The 13,082-nt window shown below is 41.5% G+C and overlaps 1 protein-coding gene across 1 annotated transcript in view; it reads right to left on the reverse strand.

Annotated features, from left to right (window-relative positions):
- PPP4R2 (protein phosphatase 4 regulatory subunit 2) overlaps positions 1-13,082 on the reverse strand; it is a 177,649-nt gene that overhangs the window by 22,368 nt on the left and 142,199 nt on the right. The window contains exons 4-6 of the mRNA XM_053720885.1: positions 9,868-9,905; positions 1,673-1,744; positions 1,418-1,558 (exon numbers count right to left, since the gene is read on the reverse strand). Of these exons, the coding sequence (XP_053576860.1) occupies positions 1,418-1,558; positions 1,673-1,744; positions 9,868-9,905 (251 nt within the window). The remainder of the gene's footprint in view (positions 1-1,417; positions 1,559-1,672; positions 1,745-9,867; positions 9,906-13,082) is intronic.

Raw genomic sequence — 13,082 nt, forward strand, 5'->3', positions numbered from 1 at the left:
GCTTCATAGAGGACGCAACCTCGTGAAAAGACTCGGCGCCAACTAAGACGCCGGAAATTACGAATTTGCGTCAACAAACGTAATATTCGCGCCAAAAGTCTTGCGCCAAGAATGACGCAATAAATTATAGCATTTTGCGCTCTCGCAAGCCTAATACAGCCCGCAATTTAGAAAGAATCAATTTGAAAACCTCAGGTAAGAATTTTTTTTTTTTTTAAAGCATTTCCCAGTTATGAAACAGACAGTCTGCAAAAAGGAAATATACTGATAAACCTGAATCATGGCAAATAAATACAAACATATATTTAGAACTTTATATATAAAGTGCCAAACCATAGCTGAGAGTGTTTTAAGTAAATGAGACATACTTACCAAAAGACACCCATCCACATATAGCTGATAGCCAAACCAGTACTGAAACGAAAATCAGTAGAGGTAATGGTATATATGATTATATCGTCGATCTGAAAAGGGAGGTAGGAGATGAATCTCTACGACCGATAACAGAGAACCTATGAAATGGATCCCCGTTAGCAAGACCATTGTATTCAATAGGCGATACTCCCTTCACATCCATCTGACATTCACTGCACTGAGAGGAACCTGGCTTCAACATGCTGAGAAGCGCATATCAACGTAGAAATCTAGCACAAACTTACTTCACCACCTCCATAGGAGGCAAAGTTTGTAAAAACTGAATTGTGGGTGTGGTGAGGGGTGTATTTGTAGGCATTTTGAGGTTTCGGAAAGTTTGCCCCTCCTGGTAGGATTGTATATCCCATACGTCACTAGCTCATGGACTCTTTCCAATTACATGAAAGAAATTCCTAACTATTCATTTAAAATATATTGTGTTCCTGTGGAGTTTTGGCTTTGCCTGGTAACCTATATCAGGTCTGTGCAGTTTAAGGAGCTTGTTAATAGGTCCTGAAAGTATATTTTGTGTTAACCGTATCAGAATTACTCTGAATATATACAGTATTCTGCTATGTACGTCCTTTTTAGTAATATCTCCATTGAAGTAAGAAGATAACCCTGTTAATGTGTGGGAGCTGAGCCTGACAGCTTTATTCTCAGCACTGCCTATTACTTGAGCTTCGATATCTCAAGAATATGCCAGTACACATCATTGTATGTGTATTTTTTCTCTCTTTTAAGATCACCTGACATCCAGTTTAGATCCTAAGGAAAATCATGTGATCACACTAACATAACTTTCTATGGTCTAACCTCTGCTTTTTAACATGCTATGAAACCCAATAAAATAAGACGAACAGAAGCCATAATTGGTGAATATTTCAGAGGGTGCAGACTTCTTGCTTACTGACAGGAATACCTATACTACAGCTTATCTTTATTGCCATTATAGAATATTCCATAAAAAGTTTTTATTTTACACAAAGTATTTGACACCCACCTGTAATCCTCTTCTTTTTGGGGCAAGTCAGATCCTTTATTTTCCGTGCTGTCTGGTAATCCATTAGTTGTCATGGGGCTTGACAAGGACAGTTTTGACCGACCCACTGGTCGGGGGGTTCCCGGGCCATTAACGTTGGACCTTATAATAAAATAAAGTAAAATTAACAAAAACCACCAAGGTGACTACTTTCAACGAATGATTATTTTGTCAATAAACAAACAAACAAACAAAAAAACGACACATGTAACTTACCGATCTGTGTAATTTTGGGAATTATTTGGAAACATATCACCATTCATTCTGTTTAAATTAGTATTGCTTTTCCTAGAAAATAAGAAATGATATTTCATTTCCCATACACCAATTACCATAGCTTAATATAAAGACAGATATTGTTCTAGAAACACTGGGCAAGGGGGGGAGCATATCATACAGTAAAACAAATGTGCATCCAGAAGAAAAATTGGGATCTAGGAGCAAGATTTTCAAAATTACTCATAAAGCTACCAAATTTAAAGAGGTGAAAAAACATAATTTATGCTTACCTGATAAATTCCTTTCTTCTGTTGTGTGATCAGTCCACGGGTCATCATTACTTCTGGGATATTATCTGCTCCCCTACAGGAAGTGCAAGAGGATTCACCCAGCAGAGTTGCTATATAGCTCCTCCCCTCTACGTCACCTCCAGTCATTCGACCAAAGACCAACGAGAAAGGAGAAACCAAGGGTGTAGTGGTGACTGAATTATAATTTAAAAAATATGCACCTGCCTTAAAAACAGGGCGGGCCGTGGACTGATCACACAACAGAAGAAAGGAATTTATCAGGTAAGCATAAATTATGTTTTCTTCTGTTATGTGTGATCAGTCCACGGGTCATCATTACTTCTGGGATACCAATACCAAAGCAAAAGTACACGGATGACGGGAGGGATAGGCAGGCTCATTATACAGAAGGAACCACTGCCTGAAGAACCTTTCTCCCAAAAATAGCCTCCGAAGAAGCAAAAGTGTCAAATTTGTAAAATTTGGAAAAAGTATGAAGCGAAGACCAAGTTGCAGCCTTGCAAATCTGTTCAACAGAGGCCTCATTCTTAAAGGCCCAAGTGGAAGCCACAGCTCTAGTGGAATGAGCTGTAATTCTTTCAGGAGGCTGCTGTCCAGCAGTCTCATAGGCTAAACGTATTAAGCTACGAAGCCAAAAAGAGAGAGAGGTAGAAGAAGCTTTTTGACCTCTCCTCTGTCCAGAATAAACGACAAACAGGGAAGAAGTTTGGCGAAAATCTTTAGTTGCCTGCAAGTAGAACTTGAGGGCACGAACTACATCCAGATTGTGTAGAAGACGTTCCTTCTTTGAAGAAGGATTTGGACACAAGGATGGAACAACAATCTCTTGATTGATATTCCTGTTAGTGACTACCTTAGGTAAGAACCCAGGTTTAGTACGCAGAACTACCTTGTCTGAGTGAAAGATCAGATAAGGAGAATCACAATGTAGGGCTGATAACTCAGAGACTCTTCGAGCCGAGGAAATAGCCATTAAAAATAGAACTTTCCAAGATAACAATTTTATATCAATGGAATGAAGGGGTTCAAACGGAACACCCTGTAAAACGTTAAGAACTAAGTTTAAACTCCATGGCGGAGCAACAGTTTTAAACACAGGCTTGATCCTAGTTAAAGCCTGACAAAAGGCTTGGATGTCTGAATTTTCTGACAGACGCCTGTGAAACAAGATGGACAGAGCTGAAATCTGTCCCTTTAATGAGCTAGCCGATAAACCCTTTTCTAAACCTTCTTGTAGAAAAGACAATATCCTAGGAATCCTAACCTTACTCCAGGAGTAATCTTTGGATTCACACCAGTATAGGTATTTACGCCATATTTTATGGTAAATCTTTCTGGTAACAGGCTTCCTAGCCTGTATCAGGGTATCAATAACCGACTCAGAAAAACCACGTTTTGATAAAATCAAGCGTTCAATTTCCAAGCAGTCAGCTTCAGAGAAGTTAGACTTTGATGTTTGAATGGACCCTGAATCAGAAGGTCCTGTCTTAGAGGTAGAGACCAAGGCGGACAGGATGACATGTCCACTAGATCTGCATACCAAGTCCTGCGCGGCCATGCAGGCGCTATTAGAATCACTGATGCTTTCTCCTGTTTGATTTTGGCAATCAATCGAGGAAGCAGCGGGAAGGGTGGAAACACATAAGCCATCCTGAAGTTCCAAGGTGCTGTCAAAGCATCTATCAGAACCGCTCCCGGATCCCTGGATCTGGATCCGTAGCGAGGAAGTTTGGCGTTCTGGCGAGACGCCATGAGATCTATCTCTGGTTTGCCCCAACGTTGAAGTATTTGGGCAAAGACCTCCGGATGAAGTTCCCACTCCCCCGGATGAAGAGTCTGGCGACTCAAGAAATCCGCCTCCCAGTTCTCCACTCCCGGGATGTGGATTGCTGACAGATGGCCAGAGTGAGACTCTGCCCAGCGAATTATCTTTGATACTTCTATCATTGCTAGGGAGCTTCTTGTCCCTCCTTGATGGTTGATGTAAGCTACAGTCGTGATGTTGTCCGACTGAAACCTGATGAACCCCCGAGTCTTTAACTGGGGCCAAGCTAGAAGGGCATTGAGAACTGCTCTCAATTCCAGAATGTTTATTGGCAGGAGACTTTCCTCCTGACTCCATTGTCCCTGAGCCTTCAGAGAATTCCAGACAGCGCCCCAACCTAGAAGGCTGGCGTCTGTTGTTACAATTGTCCAGTCCGGCCTGCTGAACGGTATCCCCCTGGACAGATGTGGCCGAGAAAGCCACCATAGAAGAGAGTTTCTGGTCTCTTGATCCAGATTCAGAGTGGGGGACAAATCTGAGTAATCCCCATTCCACTGACTCAGCATGCACAATTGCAGCGGTCTGAGATGTAGGCGTGCAAAGGGAACTATGTCCATTGCTGCTACCATTAAGCCGATCACCTCCATGCATTGAGCTACTGACGGGAGTTGAATGGAATGAAGGACACGGCATGCATTTAGAAGCTTTGTTAATCTGTCTTCTGTCAGATAAATCTTCATTTCTACAGAATCTATAAGAGTCCCCAAGAATGGAACTCTTGTGAGAGGAAAGAGAGAACTCTTCTTTTCGTTCACTTTCCATCCGTGCGACCTTAGAAATGCCAGAACTAACTCTGTATGAGACTTGGCAGTTTGAAAGCTTGAAGCTTGTATCAGAATGTCGTCTAGGTACGGAGCTACCGAAATTCCTCGCGGTCTTAGTACCGCCAGAAGGGCACCCAGAACCTTTGTAAAGATTCTTGGAGCCGTAGCCAATCCGAATGGAAGGGCTACAAACTGGTAATGCCTGTTTAAGAAGGCAAACCTTAGATACCGGTAATGATCTTTGTGAATCGGTATGTGAAGGTAAGCATCCTTTAAATCCACTGTGGTCATGTACTGACCCTCTTGGATCATGGGTAAGATTGTCCGAATAGTTTCCATTTTGAACGATGGAACTCTTAGGAATTTGTTTAGGATCTTTAAATCCAAGATTGGCCTGAAAGTTCCCTCTTTTTTGGGAACCACAAACAGGTTTGAGTAAAACCCTTGTCCTTGTTCCGACCGCGGAACCGGATGGATCACTCCCATTAATAATAGATCTTGTACACAGCGTAGAAACGCGTCTTTCTTTATTTGGTTTGTTGACAACCTTGACAGATGAAATCTCCCTCTTGGGGGAGAGGATTTGAAGTCTAGAAGGTATCCCTGAGATATGATCTCTAGCGCCCAGGGATCCTGGACATCTCTTGCCCAAGCCTGGGCGAAGAGAGAGAGTCTGCCCCCCACTAGATCCGGTCCCGGATCGGGGGCCCTCGGTTCATGCTGTCTTTGGGACAGCAGCAGGTTTACTGGCCTGCTTGCCCTTGTTCCAGGACTGATTAGGCTTCCAGCCTTGTCTGTAACGAGCAACAGCTCCTCCCTGTTTTGGTGCAGTGGAAGTTGGCGCTGCTCCTGCTTTGAAATTCCGAAAGGGACGAAAATTAGACTGTCTAGCCTTAGCTTTGGCTTTGTCTTGAGGTAGAGCGTGGCCCTTACCTCCTGTAATGTCAGCAATAATTTCTTTCAAACCGGGCCCAAATAAAGTTTGCCCCTTGAAAGGTATACTAAGTAATTTGGACTTAGAAGTTACATCAGCCGACCAGGATTTTAGCCACAGCGCTCTGCGTGCCTGAATGGCGAATCCTGAATTCTTAGCCGTAAGTTTGGTTAAATGTACTACGGCCTCCGAAATGAATGAATTAGCTAGTTTAAGGACTCTAAGCCTGTCCGTAATGTCGTCCAGCGTAGCTGAACTAAGGTTCTCTTCCAGAGACTCAATCCAAAATGCTGCCGCAGCCGTGATCGGCGCGATGCATGCAAGGGGTTGTAATATAAAACCTTGTTGAATAAACATTTTCTTAAGGTAACCCTCTAATTTTTTTATCCATAGGATCTGAAAAAGCACAGCTATCCTCCACCGGGATAGTGGTACGCTTAGCTAAAGTAGAAACTGCTCCCTCCACCTTAGGGACCGTTTGCCATAAGTCCCGTGTGGTGGCGTCTATTGGAAACATCTTTCTAAATATTGGAGGGGGTGAGAACGGCACACCGGGTCTATCCCACTCCTTAGTAACAATTTCAGTTAATCTCTTAGGTATAGGAAAAACGTCAGTACTCGCCGGGTACCGCAAAGTATTTATCCAACCTACACATTTTCTCTGGTATTGCAACAGCGTTACAATCGTTGAGAGCTGCTAAGACCTCCCCTAGTAATACACGGAGGTTTTCCAATTTAAATTTAAAATTTGAAATATCTGAATCCAATCTGTTTGGATCAGAACCGTCACCTACAGAATGAAGCTCTCCGTCCTCATGCTCTGCAAGCTGTGACGCAGTATCAGACATGGCCCTAGAATTATCAGCGCACTCTGTTCTCACCCCAGAGTGATCACGCTTGCCTCTTAGTTCTGGTAATTTAGCCAAAACTTCAGTCATAACAGTAGCCATATCTTGTAATGTTATCTGTAATGGCTGCCCAGATGTACTAGGCGCCATAATATCACGCACCTCCCGGGCGGGAGATGCAGGTACTGACACGTGAGGCGAGTTAGTCGGCATAACTCTCCCCTCGCTGTTTGGTGAAATTTGTTCAATTTGTACAGATTGGCTTTTATTTAAGGTAGCATCAATACAGTTAGTACATAAATTTCTATTGGGCTCCACCTTGGCATTGGAACAAATGACACAGGTATCTTCCTCTGAATCAGACATGTTTAACACACTAGCAATAAACATGCAACTCGGTTACAATTTTATTTAATAAAAACGTACTGTGCCTCAAGAAGCACTAAACGATTAAATGACAGTTGAAATAATGAACTGAAAAACAGTTATAGCATCACTCTTAACAAACAACACAACTTTTTAGCAAAGGTTTGTTCCCATTAGTAAAATAACACTAATTAAATTTTAAACAACGTTTTTAAATCACAGTCACTATATAAGTCTCACAGCTCTGCTGAGAGAATCTACCTCCCTTCAAAGAAGTTTGAAGACCCCTGAGTTCTGTTAGAGATGAACCGGATCATGCAGAAAAACTGACTGGAAATTTTTGATGCGTAGCAAAGAGCGCCAAAAACGGCCCCTCCCTCTCACACACAGCAGTGAGAGAGAAACGAAACTGTCATAATTAACACAAGCAAACTGCCAAGTGGAAAATAATGCCCAAATACTTATTCACTCAGTACCTCATTAATGCAAACGATTCTACATTCCAGCAAAAACGTTTAACATGAAAAATACCTAATAAAAGGTTTAATGTACTTTTACAGAGTAATTCCGGTGAAATACCATCCCCAGAATACTAAAGTGTAGAGTATACATACATGTTCATTATAACGGTATGGCAGGATTTTTTCATCAATTCCATTCAGAAAATAACAACTGCGACATACCTCAATGCAGATTCAACTGCCCGCTGTCCCCTGATCTGAAGCTTTTACCTCCCTCAGATGGCCGAGAAACAGCAATATGATCTTAACTACTCCGATTAAAATCATAAGAAAAACTCTGGTAGATTCTTCTTCAAACTCTGCCAGAGAGGTAATAACACGCTCCGGTGCTATTGTAAAATAACAAACTTTTGATTGAAGTTCTAAAAACTAAGTATAATCACCATAGTCCTCTCACACCTCCTATCTAGTCTTTGGGTGCAAGAGAATGACTGGGGGTGACGTAGAGGGGAGGAGCTATATAGCAACTCTGCTGGGTGAATCCTCTTGCACTTCCTGTAGGGGAGCAGATAATATCCCAGAAGTAATGATGACCCGTGGACTGATCACACATAACAGAAGAAAGACAACTGCATATACATACACACAAACATATTCTTTATTAAAAAAAAACAAAACAAAAAAAAAAACACAAAATACACATACCACCACAAAAGTGTTAAACAAGGAATATGAGAAAAACTGTGCAAGTGAGTGCACACAACAGCGAGAGTGAATGCATGAGAAAGAGCAGTGTGTCTTATCCCTAATACACACACTATATGTTGATCCTTAAAAGGGGCATAAGTTAAAGGGACATAATACCCAAATGTTGAAGCATTTTAAAATAGCTGAGAAAATCTGAATAGAAAATATCACCTGAACATCGCGATGTAAAAAAAGGAAGATATATTTTTACCTCAATTTCCTCAGTAACCACATCCCATTGTAAAGGGACTTTAAGCAGCCAATCAGGATGCTAGTCCTGGGACATACAAGGGAGTGTACCTCTGGTATGTGCAGGCACAGCCATGTTATTTTGCTCTTCAATTTAAGGAAGTTTAAGATGAAATCTCATGAGATCACAGTAAAGCATGAACTCATCGCAGCTGATGCCGATTGGCTGTTTTTTCTCTCCAGTAAGTAAATAAAATAACTGTTCACAGAGCACTTACTATTGTGAGCTTTAGAAATTTGGCGGTAAAATATCTTTTTTTTTTACAGAGAGATGTTCAAGTGATATTTTCGTGCCAGTTTTTTGCAGTTATGCTGCATCACTTTTTAGGTGATTTAGCATATGAGTATTATGCCCCATTAAGAACAAAAGTGGGCTTCTAATACTCACTGTGGTATCCTAGTGCAGGGAAAGTAAGAAGAAAAAATCCCTACAAGCAGTGCTAACAGGGATTGATTGCCGTATGATTCCAGCCTGTTTAGTTTGTATATGCGCTGCTGTTATGATTTAATACATAAACCTGCGGCTTTCTTAGCTCTGCACATTACAGCGTGCACAGGCAGCATTAGGAGAGCCAGTGATATTGACTAGTGACTCACTAGCTGTCAGAACACGGATTAGGGAATGTATAAAATAATCTAAAGCTGTTAAAATTGAGTTATAGTCATATTTCTCAGCAGGGAAAACCTACAATTACTTTTTTTTTTTGACTGTCTACTTTTGTTTTTGTTTAAAGGGACTCATTATTCAGATAGGACATGTAATTTTAATCAACTTTACAATTTACTTTTATCAGTAAATTTGCTTTTTTCTCTTGGTATTCTTAGTTTAAACTAAACCTAGGTAGGATCATATGCTAATTTCTAAGCCCTTGAGTGCTGCCTCTAATCACATGCTTTTTAAATAGTTTTTCACAACAAAAGACTTGTTAGTTCATGTGGGCCATATAGATAACACTGTGTTCAGGCATATAAAGTTATTTAAAAGGGAGACAATCAAAATTAAACTTTCATTATTTGGATAGACAATGCAATTTCAAACAACTTTCCAATTTACTTCCATTAACAAAATGTACACAGTCTTTTTATATTTAAACTTTGAGTCACCAGCTCCTGAACATGTGCAAGAATAAGTGTGTATGCCTTTGTGAATGGCTGATGGCTGTCACATGGTACGTGTATGCATTTGTGAATGGCTGATGGCTGTCACATGGTACGTGTATGCATTTGTGAATGGCTGATGGCTGTCACATGGTACAGGGGGAGTGGAAAAAATACATAACTTAAAATTGTCAGAAAAAAAATCTACTCCTCATTTGAAGATCAGACTAAGTGATATTGCATTGTCTTGTTATCTTGCATTTGTTGATTATGCAAATCTGGTCCTTTAAGATTTAGCACAACACAATGCTAAATTCAAGACAACAGATAAACAGTCACAGTCATGTGATAAGGCGGCTTGAAGAAGGTTCTTAGATACAAGGTAATCACAGAGGTAAAAAATATATTACTATAACTGTGTTGGTTATGCAAAACTGGGGAATGGGTAATAAAGGGATTATCTATCTTTTAAAATAAAACTTCTATTGTAGACTGTCCATTTAAAATATCCCTTTAAATTAAGCACAAACAAAAAGTAATCAGTTATGTTAAAGTTATTTTCTACAATGCAATTGCTTTAAATACTTACTCAGAGGAAGGGTATATACAACTGACAACCATGACATTCTACACACAAAAAAAAAACAAGAGAAAAACACAGTAAGTCATGATGTAGAGAAGAAATTCGCTTTAGATTAGGCATGTGTTCAGATACTGGAACTAGAAAACACAAAAATGTAAAGAGATATTAAACAGTATGAGATGTTTGTTTTTTTACTACACATTATTAAACAACAATTTATGCTTACCAGATAAATTCCTTTCCTTCCGGATAGGGAGAGTCCACAGCTTCATTCCTTTCCTGTTCGGAAATACAACACCTGGCCACCAGGAGGCGGGAAAGACACCCCCAGCCAAAGGCTTAAATATCCCTCCCACTTGCTCATTAGCCCAGTTATCCTGCCGAGGGAACAAGGAAAAGTAGGAGAAACATTAGGGTATAAATGGTGCCAGAAGAATAAAATAAATATTACTCCCCCGGCCATAGACAAGAAAAAACGAGTGGGGGGGGGTCATGGACTCACTATTCGAAAGGAAAAGGGAAATTTATTCTTACCTGATAAATTTGTTTCTTTTACGATACGATGAGTCCAGATTTCATCCTTACTTGTGGGATATCGCCTCCTGGTCAGCAGGAGGCAGCAAAGAGCTCCACAGCAGAGCTGCATAAATAGCTCCTCCCTTCCCTCCCAACCCAGTCATTCGACCGAAGTTAGGAAGAGAAAGGAAAAGCCAAGGAGCAGAGGTGACTGAAGTTTAACAAAAATAAAGACCTGTCACATAAAAACAGGGAGGGCAGTGGACTCATCGTATCTTAAAACAAACAAATTTATCAGGTAAGAATAAATTTCCCTTTTCTTTTACAAGATACGATGAGTCCACGGATTTCATCCTTACTTGTGGGATACAATACCAAAGCTATAGGACACTGATGAAACGGGAGGGACAAGACAGGGAACCTAAACGGAAGGGACCACTGCTCGAAGAACTTTCCTCCCAAAAACAGCCTCGGACGAGGCAAAAGTATCAAATTTGTAAAATTTTGAAAAAGTGTTTAGAGAAGACCAAGTCGCAGCTTTGCAAATCTGTTTGACAGAAGCATCATGTTAAAATGCCCATGAAGAAGTCACAGCCCTAGTGGAATGAGCCGTAATACGTTCAAGAAGCTGCTGTCCAGCAGTCTCATATGCAAAATGAATGATACGCTTCAGCCAAAAAGAAAGAGGTAGCCGTAGCTTTCTGACCCCTATGCTTCGCAGAAAAAAACAACAAACAGGGAAGATGATTGATGAAACTCCTTAGTTGCTTGTAAGTAAAACTTTAAGGCACGGACCACGTCCAAATTATGTAACAGTCGCTCCTTCTTAGAAGAAGGGTTAGGACACAAGGAAGGAACAACAATTTCCTGATTAATATTTTTGTTTGAAACAACCTTAGGAAGAAAACCAGGTTTGGTCCGCAACACTACCTTATCTTCATGGAAAATAAGATAAGGAGAATCACATTGCAATGCTGAAAGCTCAGAAACTCTGCGAGCAGAAGAAATAGCAACTAAAAATAAAACTTTCCAAGATAACAACTTAATATCTATGGAATGCATAGGCTCAAACAGAACCCCTTGAAGAACATTAAAAAATAAATTCAAACTCCAAGGAGGAGCAATTGGTCTAAACACAGGCCTGATTCTAGTCAGAGCCTGACAAAAGGATTGAACATCTGGAACATCTGCCAGACGCTTGTGAAGCAAAATAGACAAAAGCAGAAATCTGTCTTGCTGACAACCCTTTCTCCAATCCTTCTTGGAGAAAAGACAAAATCCTGGGAATCCTAACCCTACTCCATGAGTAGCCCTTGGATTCGCACCAATAAAGATATTTACGCCATATCTTATGGAAAATCTTTCTAGTAACAGGCTTACGAGCCTGGATCAAGGTATCAATGACCGAATCAGAGAACCCTCGCTTAGATAAAATCAAGCGTTCAATCTCCAAGCAGTCAGCTGTAGAGAAATTAGATTCGGATGATGGAAGGGTCCCTGAATGAGAAGGTCCTGCCTCAATGGAAGCTTCCACGGTGGCCAAGATGACATGTCCACCAGATTGGCATACCAAGTCCTGCGAGGCCACGCAGGAGCGATGAGAATCACTGAAGCCCTCTCCTGTTTGACTCGAGCAATCACCGGGGGAAGGAGAACAAATGGAGGGAACACATAAGGTAGGTTGAACGACCAAGGCACTGCTAAGGCATCTATCAGTTTGGCCTGAGGATCCCTGGACCTGGATCCGTATCTCTGGACCTTGACATTCTGACGAGACGCCATGAGATCCAGCTCCGGCCTGCCCCATCTGAGAATCAGGTTGGCAAATACTTCCGGATGGAGTTCCGATTCCCCCGGATGAAACGTCTGTCTGCTCAAAAAATCCACCTCCCAATTGTCCACTCCTGGGATGTGGATTGCTGACAGATAAGTGTGAGTCTCCGCCCACTGAATTATCCTGGTAACTTCTGCCATTGCTAAGGAACTCCTTGTTCCTCCCTGATGATTGATGCAGGCCACAGTCGTGATGTTGTCCGACTGGAATCTGATGAATTTGGTCGAAGCCAACTGAGGCCAAGCCAGAAGCGCATTGAATATTACTCTCAACTCCAGAATGTTGATGGGAAGTAGAGACTACGATCGAGTCCATACACCTTGAGCTTTCAAGGAATTCCAGACTGCTCCCCATCCTATCAGACTGACATCCGTTGTCCCTATCTCCCATGAGGGTCTGCGGAAGCATGTCCCCTGGGACAGATGATCCAGCGACAACCACCACAGAAGAGAGAGTCCCTTGTTTCCTGATCCAGATCTATTTGAGGAGACAAATTTGCATAATCTCCATTCCACTGTCTGAGCATGTTCAGTTGTAGAGGTCTGAGATAAAAACGTGCAAACTGAATGATGTCCATTGCTGCCACCATTAAGCCAATCACCTCCATGCACTGAGCCACTGACGGCCGAGGATTGGACTGAAGTGATCGGCATGTGTTCAGAATCTAACTTTCTGACTTCCGTCAAAAAGATCTTCATGGATAGAGAGTCGATTAGAGATCCCAGGAAGGGAACCCTTGTCTGTGGAACTTGTGAACTTTTCGATTCACCTTCCACCCATGAGTCCTTAGAAAGGACAGAACAATGTTGGTATGGGACTTTGCTAGCTGATAAGATGCCTGGATCTGAATATCGTCCAGATAAGGCGCCAC

The sequence above is a fragment of the Bombina bombina genome, chromosome 7, assembly GCF_027579735.1.
Source record: "Bombina bombina isolate aBomBom1 chromosome 7, aBomBom1.pri, whole genome shotgun sequence".
NCBI classification, from domain to species: domain Eukaryota; kingdom Metazoa; phylum Chordata; class Amphibia; order Anura; family Bombinatoridae; genus Bombina; species Bombina bombina.